At 39.7% G+C, this 19,319-nt stretch overlaps 1 protein-coding gene across 20 annotated transcripts in view; it reads right to left on the minus strand.

Annotated features, from left to right (window-relative positions):
- Positions 1-19,319, minus strand: part of LOC118263928 (teneurin-a) — a 330,884-nt gene that overhangs the window by 53,612 nt on the left and 257,953 nt on the right. For 5 of the 20 annotated variants that reach the window (XM_050705301.1, XM_050705302.1, XM_050705293.1 and 2 more), the window contains exon 8: positions 2,819-3,087. The exons of the other annotated variants lie outside the window; for them this stretch is intronic. In XM_050705301.1, coding sequence (XP_050561258.1) covers positions 2,819-3,087 — 269 coding nt within the window. The remainder of the gene's footprint in view (positions 1-2,818; positions 3,088-19,319) is intronic. 20 annotated transcript variants of the gene reach the window in all.

Consider the following 19,319-nt stretch of genomic DNA (forward strand, 5'->3'; position numbering starts at 1 on the left):
CCAAAAGTATTGCGTCGTCGATCGCGGCCGCGGCCCTCGTGTGCTTGCGGTTCGGGAGAGATACCGGTGATCACTTAGAGATAACAATACACTTATCTTGATTATTCTAACAGATTACTTACTCAAAACCAATCTTTACCGGTTGTTAGTTGAGTTTATTGAGGACATACCGTCTGATTCTTTACTAATGCCAATCAATATAATTTAATTTACATTGTAAAACGAAGACTGCTGTACTCGTACATAGTTGCAACTGGCAAAGTCCTTTTATAGTTTCGTGTCTTTCAGTCGTTAGCGCGAAATACTTTCGCTACATGTACAACTGTAGGTAAGTACAGCACATTCAGTACAGCAATAAGCATTACATGCAGTTGAGAGAATGTGCCATTCCATTAGATATAAAACGTAATGTATTGTTTTATTATACTGCGAGGAAGGTATTAGTTGTTCGTCGTTAAATCAAACAGGGATTTATTTTTGCGATTTATGTAACATTTTGCATGTATAAATTATGATTGGTCGTTTGGTGGGTACCCGGTACGCAGGGATTGCGAGTGGCTGATGTATTCGTAGAGAAATAACATGGGACGTGGAAGTGTAAGATAATTTATAACGGCTCTAACATGGGCGCGCGGGCTCGAGGCACGCAGCGCGCGTTGCCTTGCGTTAGGCGCATCATTTATATTTTTCTGATGTTTGTTTTATTTTTTTACGAACCTCTCTGTGATGCCGGCTAAACAAAGAATGGTAAAAGACTAATGGTCAACGTCTGTTTTCGTTGAAACATCAATGTTTAATCAAATCATTTGCATGGGCCGAGTGAATATTTGAATTTATCACCTTTCAATCGAGTTCTGGTGTGATGATGGAAATATTTTTCTATTATGATTTGGTCGTATAGCGATAAAATGAATAAAAGTATTTTTATGGATGTTTGCCGTTAGCATGACTACGGACAACACGAAGAAAAACTTTGATTGAAATGTGCTTCAACAAGTTTTACGACGCATGATTACCGACTCAGTGGTTATAAAATAAATTTGTGTTGAAAAATAAATTATTATGCAAAGCTAAAAACGTTAAATAAACAAATGACCAATAAGCAGAAACTGTGCGTGTTCCATTAAATTATAAACATTTCCTTTGTTCGTTGGAAATGTTTATGTCCACAAATAGGTTGCAATTTATAAAAAAGCAAGAGTAATTTTTGCTACTGTTTCAGTGTAGAGTTAAGTCCGAGGGACTATATAATCTTGTGTAACCCTCGAGGGCTATGCCTTTGTCGGTTTCCAATCATACAGTACGAGAACTAGCCCCTTAATTGGATGGAATCCCGCTTCAGGCACGATTCGGCATTAAGGGGATAAAAGCATACGAGTGCAATTTTACATTGCTTTGTAATCTGGTAAAACAATCAGATTGCGAGCTGCAGGGATTAGGCTCAGACGTGTAATAACATTAATAGTTTAGGTCTGAATTTATATTTGTAACAGCAATTTGAATGGACAGCAATATTTTTGATAGGACAACAAAAGCATCGAAACCGCGAACATTTTGCGGTATTGTTTAACCACAGTCGGTGGGTCCATACCTAAATTAAATTACCTTTGTAACAAACGTGGGAGTCAGTTTTACTAAAAGGCTAACCGATATCTATGGGTTAAAAAACAATTTATTTCATTTTGGTAATGTTAAAATGGATTGAACCCTACATGACGTCATTACGGTTACAATAAACTTTTGTCTCGTTTGTCCCAACGAAGCTCGTACACTAACGCTAATGGATTGTGAAAGAATAATGTTATGAATATTCTAATCGGCATTCCGAGCGAGTTAATATAAATACTGTCTTAACGAGAGTCCCGCATATCCCGCTGTGATTTTATAAACAAAGATGTATCGTCAGTGTAGCTCCACGCTGGATATTTCAATATAAAATGAACGGCCTACACGGGCTTAGTTTAACTGTGCAGTTAAAACTGTCATTCGAAATCGGTGTTCGTTAGCCGTAGACTCTGATAAATTATTAAGAAATGTAGATTAAGCTCATGGTTTCACTATAATTGTATGTATAATGTATTAAAGATACTTCAGACTTAACAATAAACTTCAAAGAAGGAATAACTGTAAGTCCTCTCGCTCATAAGTATCAGGCCGCAACTTTTCAATCAAACTTAAGTACAGTAGTTATAAGTTTACCAAGTTGGGAATTGCAACAAGCTTCTTACTTAATGGACGTAGAATGCATGAATTGCATAATTTAGTTCATGATATCACAGACTTCTGAGATTATAATAAAGATAGAATGGTATTCGATTAATTTGATTAAATTAAAAATAGATGTTTTTGAGATGTTATTTCGAGATTATATTTTAAGGTATGGTCCAACTTATCTTGTGTTTAACAACATGAGAAATGTAGACGTGGGAAAAAACAGACGTGATCTATGAACGATCGCAAATTGAAACTCCGTGAGATTGTTACTTCGATTTTGTAGCCTTACAATGCCTTATTGGAATATTGTTGTCTGACCGAATTATACCGAGCCTTATTATAAACGAATTGTGGCTTTAGTCTCTATTATTCTGATGTTAAAAAGTTTTGAAGTAACAATAAACAGATGACCAGATTCTCACATTATCAGATCTACTTATGTGTCGGTTTGTATGGCTAATAACAACGACCCATTTTAATAGTGACAAAGTGACAGAGTCAAGTGGGTCGCGGGAATCTCATAAGTCTACTAATAAGAGCATATTGTTTTGTTTGTATATAACATACCTACTTAGAGGAAATTGTATGTATCAATAGCACTTACCTATAAAGTAGGCGAGCATCGCCGCTAAGATGACACAGAGGCATATCATGGCGATGGCGAGGCACTTCCATGTGCACCGATGTTGACACCGTTTGTCTATGTGAAACCGTGACGGCGAGTACACGGGGACGGGACTGGGCTGGCTGGCGCGCAGCGGGAACACCGGCATCACCAGCGGCTGGTTGGCGAGCTGGCAGTGCCCGCTGCCCAGCGTGCCGCCGCCCATCCCGCTCGACATCGGCGCGCCGCCCAACCTGTGGCACAAAATACTACATTTAAAGCTAAAGTCGACTGTCGAAGACCTCGCAAATAGGGGTGACTCAAATAATTTTCATTACTTGTTGTAGGTACGACGGAAATCAATCCCCTCGCACTTCCTTATTGATAGATCTGATCTAATTTACTGAAGTAATTCAATTGTTTTTTTCCGTGGAAAAATGAAAAGCTTTTTAGTCCGAACTGAGATAGAGCAACCTTTTAAACATCAACAAGTTCGTCAAGTTTCCTTCGATATTGTTTGTTTATACAAAACTTGGCGACCTCTGGAATCCGTAAACAAGGGCGACATTTATTAATTGGATATTTGAATTGGGTCAATTTTTAACTTCGCCTCGTCTAACTTTCAGGAGAACAGATGAAAAACATAAATAATAAATGTCATAACTTTTACAAGTAGGTGACCCAGATGTCAAGTGTGATTTGAAAACATTGGAATTAAATTCCATCACTGGGTATGTAGACATATAAAATGCGTAAAAAATCAAGTTTCCGTTGATAGCAGGTAGATGAGAACTCGTATCGATGTCGTAACATGTTATGGCCAACTGTTGTCGGAGCGAATCTGTGGCCCGCGCCATATGGCGCTTCTTTTATTAAACTCCCTCGAAGACAATCAGAACGTATCATTACCGGGGATTCCGGCAAAAAGCGATGACCGTGGCGTTTAAACACGTCCGCCCCGAGAGCCATTAATCAATTATCCGAACTTCAGTGTCACGACTAAATTTAAAGGCTGCGCTGAGAACATATGGTGCGGCGTCCGAGCCGCTCACCAACTGACGCCGATATAATGACCTCTCGCATAAAGGAATAAGCAAAAAGAGAATAGAAATAATTGGAGCAAGTTTAGCGAGAACGAAGCGTGACTTCTAAAGGGTTTGTTTCGAAGAGGCTCTCGACTGTAATTTTCTTTTGAATAGCGGCCGAGGAGCCCGACGAACGTTCGGAAGGACGAATTCATTAAAACGTGTACAGAAATCACAATGCTCCGGCACGCAGACTTTGGCCTTAAATGGCTTTTAAAATGTCCGCCGCCTTTGTACATTATGTGGACTTTGTATATAATACTGGAGGTTAATTTTTGTGCTTCACTGTGGTCAAATATTCACGACTTTTTATTTTCGTCCTTAAAGGAAATGTGCGTATAAAATTAAAATACGAAATATTGCAAGAATTTCCTCACGGGCTGGCTTGATGTAGAAATTCCACACCTGCTAGCATTAAGTAACTAGTAGTATGGTACAGCTATTTTGAATAATAGTTTTTGGTTCCAATAACATATAATTATCTTAAATTACCAGTTCAGCCTAGACGAGCTTTGTAATAGTTTATTCGTTTCTCACAGTTTATTCTTCTAATTTCTGCGAGAAGATCCGGTTAGTGTAGTCTATTAAAATTAATTAAATAAAATGATGCTGAGAAATGTAATTAATGAGTGTGTAATTAATTTTTGAGTAACTCGATTTGATGGTGATTTGAATCTTTCTTTGAAAGCTTGTTTGAACGGGGCGTTACGAGTGTAGATACCTAATATTTTTTGTAGAAGGATGTTATGATGATGTACGACTGTAATTCATTCGCAAAAAGTGAAAAAGCCTATAATAAATAACGTCTAAAATAACATATACGAGAGATTCGACTCGCGATTGCGAATGCTGCCGACATCCATAGATAACTGTAAACGAAATTGATTTTTTGAAATCCATCATCATTAAAGTAATGGATTTTATTGTTTATAATGTAACGTCGGTGCTATTACCGGCTGGAGGTACGGTGTCCGCACGTTACCGAAATGAGCCGAACGCTCTCATTTTGTTTTTGTTAAAAGAAATTGTGGCTTAGTAATAAAATGTTGCGCAATACCGCAATGCGTTGTTTTGGAACGGAAACGAGCATTCTATTTTATGAGCTCAAAAGTTGCGCTTTCAAATAAAGAAGATCCCGCGAAGGAGAGAGTCGACTAAGACAATTAACGAGGCCGACGACAGCGTTATTGTAGGACAATGCTGCGATATTTCAAGCGGCGGACGGACGCGGCACGGACGCGGGACGGGCGTTCGGCGAGATTTTGACAGGCGCTCGTCGCGACTGAGCTCTTAATGAAGCGGTAAATAATGAGCAGAGGTGTTGCGCCGTGCGAGAGCCGTGTCTAATTAACGGGCGGGATCACGACCAGTTTACACATTCGAAGCTTCACACAAACATACTCTAGCACATGGCTCGTTATTACTGAATGCTGCGTAACTATCATTGGAAGTAACGGTCCTAGTAATGTAGCATAAGAATGGCGCATTACAAAAACATCGGCAGGTAAGTGAAGGCTCGTTAGTCGTCCGAGGCTCGCCGCTGTCGCACAGTTTTTATCGCTGCAATCGCGCGTGCAGCGGTCACTTCTAGTCTCGGAGCGAGCAACGGCGACCTCTAACTCGGAAACCAGATGAAACAAAAAGAAAGAAACGCAGGCACGGGCCGTGAGAACGCGTCTCCTTCGCCGCGGTCGGCCCGGACCTTCCATTTATCTTGCACAGTCGTGCGGGAATGGGCCGGACAGCGATGTGCTTTTATTGCATCGCGCCCCTAAATATAGGCCTGCGGAGGCTAACCACAACGCTTTTAGCCCTAAAATGATTGGTCGCTCAACTGGTTTAATGGTATGAGAGAAATATATAAAATAGTTTATCACTATGTGGTTTGCTCTGTGGTAACATGTTTACATGTAGGCAAGCGATGTAGACAGCATAGTCAGTAAGCAGGTAAGTACATAAATATACATAAACTCTATACAGCTAATCTGCCATAATACCTATTCCTATAAAAATATTCATAATATGCGAAAAACACTATCAGTAGGAATACTGAACTGTTGCCAAATGGTTGTAATTTCAGTGTTTCTTTCATAATATTAATAACATTGGCGATTAGCCGTTATGTGAGCTGACAGAACATCTTTTGTAATGTAATTGAAATGTCAACATATTATATTTAGTTAATTTGCAGTGAAACAGGTGGTATTTGACCGGTTGTCGACAACATGCCGAAAGCTATTTGCGTAAACGGTTTGCAGATGACTCTTGTAGTTTCGTCTAAAAAGTTGTCATATGCAGTGTACGACATATTGTAAAATGTTATCAGCGGGCACCGACCCGTGCGTTGTGCAATTGAATCTATGGAATGCAAATGTAATGTTCTATTCGAAACTTGGAACTTTTCAAAGGTTCACCTTAGTCATTTGCTTACTTTTTCTTCATCATTAAAAGACGTAAGGTTAGTTGTGGTCTGTTCTTCAATATATCAACGTTTCGTTTTTGTTTTGTGGTCGACTTGAGTACGCCCCCAACATTCATTGTGAGGGTCGAAAACGATCGAAAGATTTTATCGACTATATTTTAATACGAACAACATTTTGTAACCACGATATCGAGTTTGTATTAAGATGGCTCGGAACTAATTTGCCTCGTCGGTTGAATGAAGAACAATGAGATAAACGCAAAATAAGCGCCTCGAACTTGGGCGAGGCTTTCAATGATGATTGTTTCGCATAATTCATATTGAACGCAAATTAAAATGGAAAAGGTATTCATGAAGAATGCACAATGAGAGTATCTAAAAGACTCGTTCGAGTGTCTGATGAAAGAAAAAGATTAAAAGGTGCTCGAATAAAACACTTGGCGGATCAATCGATACAAACACGTAGCCTTAGTTCTGAGGAGAGCCCTCGGCGCACCCTCCTATTGCAAGTCACGGGTGTAAATTCAAGAAAGCTCCCCAATTTAAAACGAAATGTATAACAATAGCATCACCCCGCTATGCCAATTTCCTCCCTCGACGAACGTTTTCACTACAAAGAAACTGAATAAAATTATCATCCATACATACTGCTTACTATTATTTAAAGCGGAAAGTTAGATTGAAGCGTTCCGAAACGAGGAATTTACACAGACGAGAATCATAAAAAGAGAGAAAAGGATATTCCAAATAAACAGAACGCTAAGATGTGGCGCTCATACATCTCGTCGGGACCGCAGTCTGCCACGCCTGGAATCTGTCCGCTTAAATAGCTGCCTTATTCGACACCGATCACACCCAACGGATTAATTAAAAACATTTGTCAAAATGGCCTTTGGAATGAGAATTTTCTACGGCGGGCATAATCTATGGCCATATTAATTACACGTTGAAGTAATAAACCAGGCTAACTATGACAGTCAATTAAGTATATACAATCGTTTAGATCGATGGGTGAGTTCATAAATATAAATTGATATTGTAATTGATTTCCGCAAAAGCCCGGTTGGATTTAGTGCTCATTAAATGTAGAGCTGCAGTAATCTGCGGCGGGAGGTCGAACGCGTATGAGTTTGGTGCACATCGAAATGATACAGCGATTTAAATACGGTACATACGCTCGGATTCATTGAACTCGCAACTCTTATTAATAACTCTCATAGCGTGATGTTTGTTTTAGTCGTCTCGTGCGGCGGTTAGGTAATGTTGAAGTTGATTCATGAATGGGAGAGCGCGACTCGCGGCTAGCGCAAGTACGCGCCCACTCGCGTATATTTAGCGAATATCATTTTCCTAGAAATATATCAGACGACGGAAGTGCCAACATTTACATTTTACGTTTGGTTTAACTAATGCCAGAAGCACGGATCACGAAACCAAAACGGATAAAAATATGCTTTCAATTTGGTTGCTACGAACTTTGCTACGAAAATTCCTGTGATATTTTGTTTACAACATTTGAAAATGTAATTAAAATAAAAGTTTCGAAATATTTACATTTAAGTAGCTGTATAAATATTCATAGCAGCCGATGTGCAATCATAACTAGAGCTAATCTGAGCCGATAGGATCTCGGGAGCTTACTGGACAGTGTAGACGCGCCTCAGGCACAAGTAGGCAGGTTTATCGCTGAAATGAATGGAAGCGATATCGAATAAGCGGCCAATTACTGGTTGGCGGGTAGACTGCGAGGGCCCGCACGTAAATAATCGTGCTCACGCGCAGAAACCCGATAGTGATAAACAATTTTCCATTAGCCAAGCTGTACAGCGGGGGGCGGACTCACGGCCCGTACTTACAATTTCCATACCTAACGGAGAGCCGTATGCGATAGCCTTTTATTACGGAGTTTGTCGTTTGAAGATATTATTACGGTAATACCGGAGAAATGCAAATTAAGTACTGCAATAAATACTGAAAGAAATAGCCCGGGTTGGGCAAAAACGGCAAGATTTTACCTAACGGCCGTGATTTCAAATGGACGCGATGCATATAAAATAGACACGTAATTGTTTCTCGAGTCATGAAATTTCCCCTTTAAATACGAGTAAAACGGGAATGTAGGTCATAAAGTTTAATAAAACTGTTTTATCTCGAGCATTGACATAAAAATGTAATACCTATCACCTTGTGCGACCCGATTCCGTAAGGCACGAGAGTCCTAAACTAAACGCTTGCTATTGTTCAGTGAAACGGAAAAACGGTTTCGCAGGAGGCGTCCCTCCGCGGGCGCTCGTATTTCACCCGGAGTTCAATATTATTTCGACAGTCGGCGGCACAAAGAGGCGGAAGGCTCGCGCCGGCGTCGCCGCGCGGTCGCCGCGGGCGCCTCTCGCCTATCGCTCCACAATATTGTCCTCCCGCTTGCTGCCTCGGGTTACACTGTAAATATTTTTCGGCGGTTGCCTGATTGAAAAATTTTATCGCATTCCACCCCCACCCCCTCTGATAATAGATTGTGTTCGCTTTTCGGCATACATTGATATGGGTCCTGCCAATAGAGCATTCCCTTTACTTTGTGTTTACCACGCACGTGGTCAAATAGTGTTCAACTTTCTGGGTCTATTGGTTGTATGTATGTGATTTAGGAAGTGTGCAGACGTTTTTATCAGTCTTGTTTGCACTTGTTGTGGAATTCATTCGACAATTCTGTATGCGCAAGTTGGCCCGTCTAACTTCTCGCGCTTCAGTGTGAATAAAAGAACTGGCCGTGACTGCCAGGAGCTTTATTTCCTTCTGTAGAAACGCAAGTTCCTTTTAATGCATCTCATGGTGCGGATGAGATGTTGTCAGGACTTTGAACATCCGTGGGTTTATGCTTTTTGATAACTTTCAGTATGGTGTGTGGAACGGGACGGCATGTGCGGCAACTTTGCTTTGCATAAAACTTAGTCACGCTTTCTCATAGTTTTGTATGAAGATAGAAAGTTAAGACGACAATAAATATATAAATAAATTAAATAAGTCAGACGATGAAGGTACACAATAAAACAACAAACCGTCTTAAAGCTGTGCAGTTAAATATCAGAACCCTCACGACAAGAGACAATGTCTCTGTAATGATATTTGTTTTGGGCGAAGCGAACAGATCGTCGCTCGACGCCATTATTTATACAGAAGAAGATACAAATGAGGATCCATTACAGGATTTCCTCGATCTGAGCCTAATGAAAGACAAATAACTTGGAGTTCAAAGCGATCGATAAGGGCATTCGCTTTAATTTGAACTACGCCATCGCCATCAGCGATAGCCTTACTTAAACAGATACAAATGATTGGAAATATATTCCAAGCTCCATTATAAAACGAAGATAATCGTTAAATTAAACATAGAAACATTTAAAATTGTTCTTTTTAGAATCGGTGTGGATAATGGTAATAAAAATGGAGAACCAATATAAACTGCACCACTTGTCACAGCGGTGGAGACAAAGCTATTGACAAAATAACAGTACGCTGTGAACAGGGGTGAGCAAGATTTCGCATTTACAAAATGGTTACTGTGGATTGTACTGGAATTCAATTTTCAACTTAAAGGTTACTAGTGTAGAAGCTAGAATGAATTAACCCTCGCGTCACACATCTGGACACAAAAACCACTGAGATGAGTTAGGGCGCGACTCATTTGTTGCACTACATTAACCATGTCCCAGAACCCTAGCTTTGAATTAAACACGATTGACATTTTGTCTCATCTACATTTTTTGCCTATAACCAACCCCATGGTCCGTGAAATGTATTAAACGACAATTCCATGTGTAATATTTTATCAATTATGCGCGGTCGGTTTCAATTTCGAAATAATGACGCGTCATTTGAAACTACCCGCAATTTATTACTTGCCATAATTTCAAAGTAGAAAATGTCACAGTTGCATTTGAAATCGTGCAATTTGCTGAATTAGCATTTACATTTTATATATTGTGTATTAGTAGAAACGCTGTCTCATGTTTTTGTTAAAGTTCAATTTCGTAAAGCGAAGAGTGTGCTATGAAAATTCATTTTTTGTAAAAATAAAACGAAGCAGGTCGCACATTTCATGAAACAGTAATGTCCATATATCAGCAAGATGGCCGTAGCTTATAAATTATTACGTATAAAAGTGGATGGTACGTCCGTCGCAACATTGCACGGCTGACCAGGCCACGCCAAATGATAAGGGTCATTCGTTTACTTGCACCAGCCCATTGAATTGCAAAGCAGTTTACTTGCGCGGTGAATATTTACACGTTTAATGGCTGTGACGTCCACTAATGACGAATGCATAAGATTGGCATTTAGAAACTGTGAGAAGTCAAACAGGTTGTCAGGAGTGAGACACTGGGTGCTTTAATTAATAGGGCGATATACTTCTAATGTCATTTAATTAAATTTACGAAATAAATTCACTGTAATGCAGGCACCACTATGTAACATTATACTCATTTTATATTACAGGAAATAGAAATTCCCGAGGCTGTGGGCCGACTTCTGAATGGAGAGACATTTTAATTTGACTACAACTCATTAAAATTATGCAGTAGTGGACAGTTCAGATTTAAATACCCACGTATTAAAATGGAATTTGGAGTTAGTTAATCAAACGTCGTCGGTTAATAAAAAAACTGGTCATTAAATAACCTCAAAAGATTACAGCGTTTAGTAGAAAAACGATTTGCCGCCGCAATAATATATACGAGTTTATAGACGCGGTGTCGTGGGCCAAACGAAGACCCATGAACTCCACAGAAGTGGCAAAAAGGTATAGTAAAAACTGGTCCGGTCCTCCAACGGTTTTTGTTGGCATGTTATAATGCGATTACAACGTAAATGTTAAAGGGGAGAAATTGTATTTACTTATACTTAGGGTTTGATTGAAGTAGTTTATAATGTTACTGTAGAGACTACTAAACTCAACGGCTTTTCATATAAAACAGTGGCAGTTTACTCAATTAAATCATAGAGGTATTTAGTCTATATATAGGCTCATCGTTATTTTCAACGAATTTTAATTATCTTTATGAACTCGTTTGATTAAACAAACCATAACATGTTTATACTTGTTGGTTGTTTATTATAAATCAAATACTTTATGATTATTCAAACCAAAATATTTTTGAAAGTAACGTCAGTCGTATCTAATAGATTTATCAATCTCTATCAACGTTTAAATGGCTCTGTATGGATTATTAATGGTTGTAAGATTTGAATTAAGTAGATATGTAGGTACGTCTCTACATAGTCGCGAGATAATTACGAAAACGTCGTCGATCGAAGTTAAGCAACAACGTTTTATAATATTTTACCTAATTAGTCACGCTAATCTTTTAAACCTTACGAACATCACTAAATTAGTCCTTATCTCCACGTTATCGGAGATCTTAATTCAGTCGTATCCGCGCACACGATGTTTACCATTTAATCTGTCCGTCACGGTGGCTCCGTATACTTTTATTTGTACAAGAAGTGTATCAGGATTCCTCAGCTCGTAATGTTTGATATACAGCTGAGATCGTTGACCCCCAATCAAAAGGGATTAATGTGTTTCAAGTGTTCGGTGTGTTATTGGTGTCTCTAATTACGTTTATGGGTCGGTGAGAGTTATGGTAATGTCCGGCAGCCTTCGTAGACGGCCGGCCTCGGCGCTGTCGTGTCACTGATACTTACGACTCAGAATTTAGGGTCTGTAGGGCGAGCCATTCGTTAGTCACGCCCGATGACGTGTACCTTGGACAAGACCAAAACTGTTATTAGAAAGATTTCGTCGTCCACCTTTTTTAGGTGCTTGTCTTAAAAGGTTTTTTATACTTGGAAATTATATTGGACGGCGGTAATGTGTTTTATTTAATAGCGGACAAATAATGCTTTCACTAAAAGGGAACGAAGTAAAGTAAAAAGTTTCGAGGGTCCTGTTATCGGAGACGGTGACTCGTCATGTACATAAAACGGAAAGGTCATTCTTTACTAAAGTATCTTCCTTTAACTGCACATTGCCGCAAAATGCATGAATTTCCGGACACAAACAAAGGCACTCGGCACGCAAAGCATGCAATGCCGCGAAGCCCTAAAGGGTAAAAAAAGACGTTTCGTGGTAAAAAGTGAGTTAGGGTGCAGCTTTGTTTGTGTATGGCTCGAGTTAAGTGTTTAGATAAGTGCAGCTGAGAGCGGCGAGCACGTTTGTTATCTCTCGGGGAGCATACGAGCTCAGACAAATGGAGCCACCCTGTGTGGTCCGTTATTTGGTCGGCTCTCACCAAATATGTGCTCTTGAATCAAAAACTCGCCTTGGATATCACGAAACGTCGAGGGAACAGTAAATTGTGAAAAGTTGAGGTAATCGGAAACACTAGAAGCCAGAGCGTACATACACGTACGAGTGGTTAACGAAAAACCAATATTTTGTTGTGCTCTCAAAATTGGAAGCGGTACTATTTGTTTTATTACATTCCAATTGGGGGAAAACATTCAGAAGTATTATTTAGAATGCAGATATATGTTAGGATTTGTTGAAAAGCTGAGATGCTGGTTATGTAGCTGGATAGTGTTAGTAGGCGATAAGGGCAAGGATTCATGCTTTCATTTACATTATATTGAAAGACTTTATAGTAAATAAAGTCACTATTTTGTTCAGCCTAAAATAACAGCTTTCAAGTAACGAGGCCAAATACAAGGTGCAAAATTACCGTTGAATAATTCCAGTACAAATTTTAAGGGTGCATAAATAATTGCAGGTGTTTCAATTAAAATGGTTTTGCCAAGTGACCCAATTGTTGTAGAAATATTTCCAGTTTCGACTGTAAATCAATATCCTCATCATTATCCGTCATCTTGCTTACATTAAAGATTCTATCTGACGATAAATACTGCATCCACGATGCCACAATATGCATTAATCTATTATAATGACAGAAAATCAAGTTTTCCAACGCGCGTGACATTATTATCTACGAGTTATCTAACTAACGGTTAATATTGCTATTAATTAAGTTATAAATAAGCATTTACGGCAATTAGATACGCTCGTGTAGGGTTTTGGAGTTATTTCTCGCCTATAATACATTGTACAGTTAGGTGAGGGCGCACCTTATACGTCTCAAACTTCTTTGTGCTCGAATGAGCGCTTTACAGTATTTCATGTAACCAGCTGGTCGTCCCACAATGTAAACTTCACCCCATTGTGACACTGTAAAGCAACATGTCCTTCTCAATTATAAAATATTCAAATAAGGAGAGAAATAAATCCAGGCGAGGAAACGTCCACATTACATACATATTGCTGCGGGACCGCCAGCCGCCTATTCATTACAGTTATTTATAGGAAGCAGTGTCAAAGCGAGGTTTGTATTTATTCGGACGGGACAGCAGTTTATTTATTTTTAAAACGGGTTAGGCTGAAATACCCTGTTCCGATAAGCGTCCGGTGACTACCGGTGCAACCGAAATATCTGGCGACGCCAGTGCGCCACTGATTCCACTGATACCCGATGTCACTGTCACGCACCAATATGTGCCGGCTCCAGAGATGACGAAATATCGCGACGCTATTATTGGAACTTCATTATGTGACGCGTTCAATGAACCTCTACTCTACGACTTCTCAGAACCTACCTGCCTACACTGCAACCAATATCGTCGCTTATTATGATTCATAGCGTCTCCCTCCGTAAATTCCAATCGAAATAAAAATTAACTTTAGCCATAATTTGACCGGAAAACAATTTCCGAAGCTGGTATTTGTCGTAATATAAGAGATGAACTCAATCAATATGAAAGGAGACAATAGACATCTCTTATTCAAAACGGAAACTATTACAGTGTCGCCATTGTGTTCGGTGCCTCACCTCGCCGAGTGTATTATTCAAACGAAAAGTGGTTTGTTTACAAACGCTAGAAGTAATAACTATGGGGACAGGGGACAGTCGTCGACAGAAGGAGATTATACGTGTGTTGGTAACTAAGGAACGCTGTAGATGTCGATCGCCGTCAACATGAAAGATTTATGTCCAACTTTGTGACAGTGGTATCGTCGGCCACGATCCTGGATTATCCTTTGTTGGAGATGCAACGTCATACATTCGTGATAAGCTGTGTTGTGCTCCACTGACAAATACTTGATATGGAACAGTTGGATTAAAAGACAATATTATGATTCCATCACGTTGTTTACACAGTCCGCGCGTTTCATATGCATTCCTATTTTTAGTTTGTTTTAAATATACGTGTGGCGTGAATCACCCGTAAAATAAATTAAGGCACTAAAAATACTATTTCGTTTAATGATAATGTGTGGCGATTTCACACGGAGTCGAGTCATAAAACTAACTTGTAATACGAGTCGTTTCTCTGTGACAAGTTCGTTGTACTACTTGCATCAACAATTAATGCGTTCAAGTTCCATTACGTATCGTTGCTTCTATAATTACGCATATTGCATACTTGTACTCATCTAGGGAGGACCCATAATTGGTCCGTTTGATCAGTCCAATTATGAGCGATTGAATCACAAAGATTCAGTTTAATGAAATGATTGTGTCGACTTTATGCGTTAAAGTTAAAGGAAGATAATTGAACTTCCTGCGTTAGCTGCGATTGGTTTGAACGCGCCGCGCCGCGTATTCAGTGCCCCTTTCATAGTCGCCGAGGACACACGGTGAAGCTTGATGGGGCGTTTCCTCTAATTATACGAACTATTAATAAGATGCTGCATCAGTTATGATAAACAATCGATCACCAACATGTCTAATGGGCTCGAGAGGCGAATGCTTTCAGGGTGAAGTTCAAGGGGTTCTTCTGAGAGCTTAATGGATAGAGATAATTACATTTAAAACCACATTGAGACGTATCATCATTAAGATACTTTTTTTGAAGAAGGTGTTCAGTATTCCTTTGTGTACATTACATGTTATAAGGCGGAGTTCTCTCGAAGACAGTCTGAATGCTAATAACGTAGGAACTATTAGCAATCAACTGAAGCTTTGTTTGTCTGTTGTCGTCGCTACCGTTTGTTAGTTGACATACACAGCTATATTAGATAGTACTGAATTGTACATTCAGCTGTAGCTAGACGCTACATACCACGTGGTTTGTTTAGTGGATATTTGATGTAGAACCAAGTTTTTTAGAACTATGAATATTTTAAAACACATAATTGTTCATTAATTTAGTTTATATGTGAACTATGTCCTGCTTGAAAGTGTATACGTGTAGAGCTTGTAATAAATAGTATGGAGAAACGTTGGATTTTATAAGAATTGCAAAATACGGAGCTGGTTAGTACGCTAATCCGCCAACGTCGTAGAATCAGCAACACAGATGAAGAGAGTGGTCGATCGTGTGTTTGCAATTAAGGCGACGACTCACACACTTCTAGAGAAATGCAATGCGGTCTGACGCAAAGTCTATTTTATGATCTCCATCAGGTTAACATTAGCCAGATTCAGAGCAAAACTGGCACTTAATGCACAAATCGGAACATTATGAGATAATACGGAAGCAGCCAGCAAACCGAACAGGAGAGAACCAATGCACAAAGCGAATGTGAATTCGGTCGGTGGGAGCGTTTGCGATCGTCTAAACGCTATTAACTAAGTTGCAAGTTTGTGTTGGACTTTGATGGGTGAACTGTGTTTGCGTTGTCCGGGCCGTATGGAAATCATTTCTTGCTCGGCCGAACTTCCCGGCTCCATATATGCCCAAATATTTGCCGCCAGTTTCCAACTCCTCAGTTTGGCGATCGTGTCTTTGCAGACGTATGGCGCATTTGCTAATGTTTACTTACCGACGTTAATTACTAAACTTTGACGCTTTTAAGTTATTTTGTGACGGATTTTCTTAATTGTAAATATAAACATGTGAAGTTATGTGTGAGAGGCTGTTTAAGTTTAGGATAAATTAGCATTCCGTGATTAGAGAAGTTTCTCCGCCAAGAAAGTATACTGCACAGGGCAGATTATTTGTAAAGTTTACATTGTATTGCGAGCTATTATGACGAGGACTCGAATGTAGTTATTACGTAAGTGCTTGTGTGTAAAGCAGTGTTGTGGTTACCTTTGAATGTCAATTTCCTTGTCGAAGCGTGGCGAGTGGCGCTGGCGAGGCGCGCCTGAGCATGAAGGGCGCCTCGATGCTATCTACCCATCATTGTTGCGTGCACTTAACCGTCATATAGTTTGCTCCATGTTCGGCCCTTGTTAACACATTGTAAAGGAAATTACATTCTTTACTCACCGTTAGTACGGCGTCAAATGATATTTCCGTTATCTATCATCGTTCTAGCGTGTCAAATTGTTATCATTAAACAAGTCAATAATAAATTTCTTTTCTGACCTGGTTGCTTTAATGGGCAGACGATGCGATTACTTATGAGTTATGACAGGTGGAACTATTTTTACGATATTAAAGTACGTTTATCTACAATTAAAGAAAGCCATTTAATACAAAAGTCGGTATCGAAATTAGATAGCGGTAGGAGCGTGTGTTCGGTTTCATTACTGTCGGAACATTACGTATTGATACTGCGGTATTAATAGTTGGGATTCGCCCTCGAATCTGTTGAAATTAAGCTGCGGCGATTGGGGTGTCGCAGATGGCAGTAACTGCGCTATCTGCGTGCCGGCCGCCGCCGACCGCGCGCCAAGTATAAAAATATGATTTATGGCAGCACATAGAACCGCACATCCGCTCCAGCCGAGCCGTCCTACTCGCCCACCATTAGCCACATCGTATGCATATTGTTCAGTATCCTTTTTCCGCGGAAAACTACTAAACTACATTTTGGAATGAGAATTTCTTATTGTGAGAACTCCGATCGGAACCCCAAAGGACACCCCGAATAAGAGCCGCAGAATTAGTTTTGTGTAGTGCCTTACTTTAATAATGTTCTGTGGTCTTCGGAGGTTTGTGGGGGTTCAGGGAGGCCCGTGTTTATGTAGTCGTGCGGTATATGAAATAGATGTTTTCTGGCTTCAGGCTCTTTATTATTACTTTGAACTGCGGCCATGAATACAGGGGCCCGCCCTTTGTGGAGCTGGGGTCGGGACGGTAAACAAATGCCGTCAACTGATTCAAATACTCGATTGAATTGTACATTTTCCTTATTTTGTTTGGTTTCCTTTTAATATTTCCTATTCGATATAGCTTATCATATATTATTAAGTTGCTGTCAAGTATTAATTTAGACATTGTTTTGTCTTAAAAGGGACTAGGAATAATTCAAAACTTATCACAATGTTCATGTTTTCGAAATGATTAAGAACTTGTCCCGTGGTCTTAACGTCGGCTTTATCAAAGCTGTTATTTATGTGAGTTGTCATCGACTCCACTAATGTGTTTTATCTTACTGCTGTTGAATACTTTAGTGTTTTGTTCATAGTATTTATCTCGAAAGTTTAAGTTACTTTATCTAAGTCTATGCTATGATGGTGGATTTGCTTGTTCATTATTGTTTGCCTGTGATTGTTTACAGTATTACAATCATTGTGATAACACTAATGAATACATACACATAGATAATAATAGTAAGGAAAATGAAGTGAATCTACAAAGTGGTTTTTCCACTGACACTAGCAATGGATGTTTTCCATCTTTGAACTTAGTATTCTTATCTCTATAGGATACACATTCTTCGTACATTCTTTCGTAGCATAATTTATTTATAAAAATACTCGTAGTTAGTATTTTTTATAATTGTCTTTTAAATTGTGAGTACATATAACTGAATAAGAAAATAGAATATGGAATCCCAGGAAAAATAGTTCTTATTAGAATGAAGGTAGTAGTCCCAGATGCAAAGCTTTCGTTGTTAGCTGCATACTTACCTTGTATGAAGTGACGATGTTAGTTGCTGGTTGCTTGCATGAGATGCAACTTACCTAGGGTCTACGAAGGGTTCGGCGTAGATGTTCCTGACTGGCTGCCGGCGCGGGAGGGGAGGGGGTACCGGGCTGAAACCCTCCATCATCTCCTCCCGCTCGCTGTACTTCAGCGATTTCATAGTCATCCTGCTGTCGTACCAAGTCCACTTCACTACTGTTTGATCTCCAAACCCAACATTTCACTATAAAATCTAATCACTTACATCGTTACACTGTCGCGTATAAGTTCATTTTAATTGAAACTATAGAAAATTCACTGTTTAGTTCAGTTATTTACTTTCCACATTTCCGAAAACACTTATTTTATTTGTCGGTTTAAAAGCTTTTTACTGAAAGGAGAAAATTACGATAAGTTGCGTGGCCGCGATCTCACGATACTGGTGGCGCAGTAGTTGCCCTGCGGGTGTTCGCGGCCGACTGACGGCCGTTGCATCTCCCGTGTGCCTGCCGAGCGCCGACCCGCCCCGACCCTCGCTTGCGCCGAGCTTACTTGAGCTTTTGTCATTTTTTGCGCCCGCGCCGAGGTGCCGTCAAGCTCGTCGAGTTATTACACTCGTGCACAAAAAACCCGAAACATACGCAAGACGAGGGATGGCGATAGACCTGACGTACAGACCGATAGCACACCCGTGTTCAACATGTCGGCGTGTGGTTGAATTTCCTATTGTGTCTTAAGAATATTGTGTAAAGTGTGAATACGATACCTACGTGTTGTAGAGCCGAGGGTGCCTTTTGTTGTGTGCCGCAATGCTATTCAAGCGTTTTTGCAAATTTCATATTTAGTAGATTTATCGATTTTTTTTTGTTAAATCTATTAGTAACACATGGTTCGTTTTTTATCGAGTGAACACGTGAGACATTTTGTATGAGTAACATTCCAAAGTCCTTATTTGACTGAGAATATTTATTTTAATATACCATTTTAACCTGTGGGGAAGGCTAATGATAGCATTAGGTCACATAAAAAGAATGCAAGGTAATCAAAGACGAGTCGAGTAAGGAGAAAGTATCTAATCGATACGATTATCGAGTGGATGAGGGTCGGCTCGGACGGAGCACGGGGTTCGTCCGACTAAATTACCTAT

Source organism: Spodoptera frugiperda, chromosome 27, assembly GCF_023101765.2.
Source record: "Spodoptera frugiperda isolate SF20-4 chromosome 27, AGI-APGP_CSIRO_Sfru_2.0, whole genome shotgun sequence".
In the NCBI taxonomy this organism is placed as follows: domain Eukaryota; kingdom Metazoa; phylum Arthropoda; class Insecta; order Lepidoptera; family Noctuidae; genus Spodoptera; species Spodoptera frugiperda.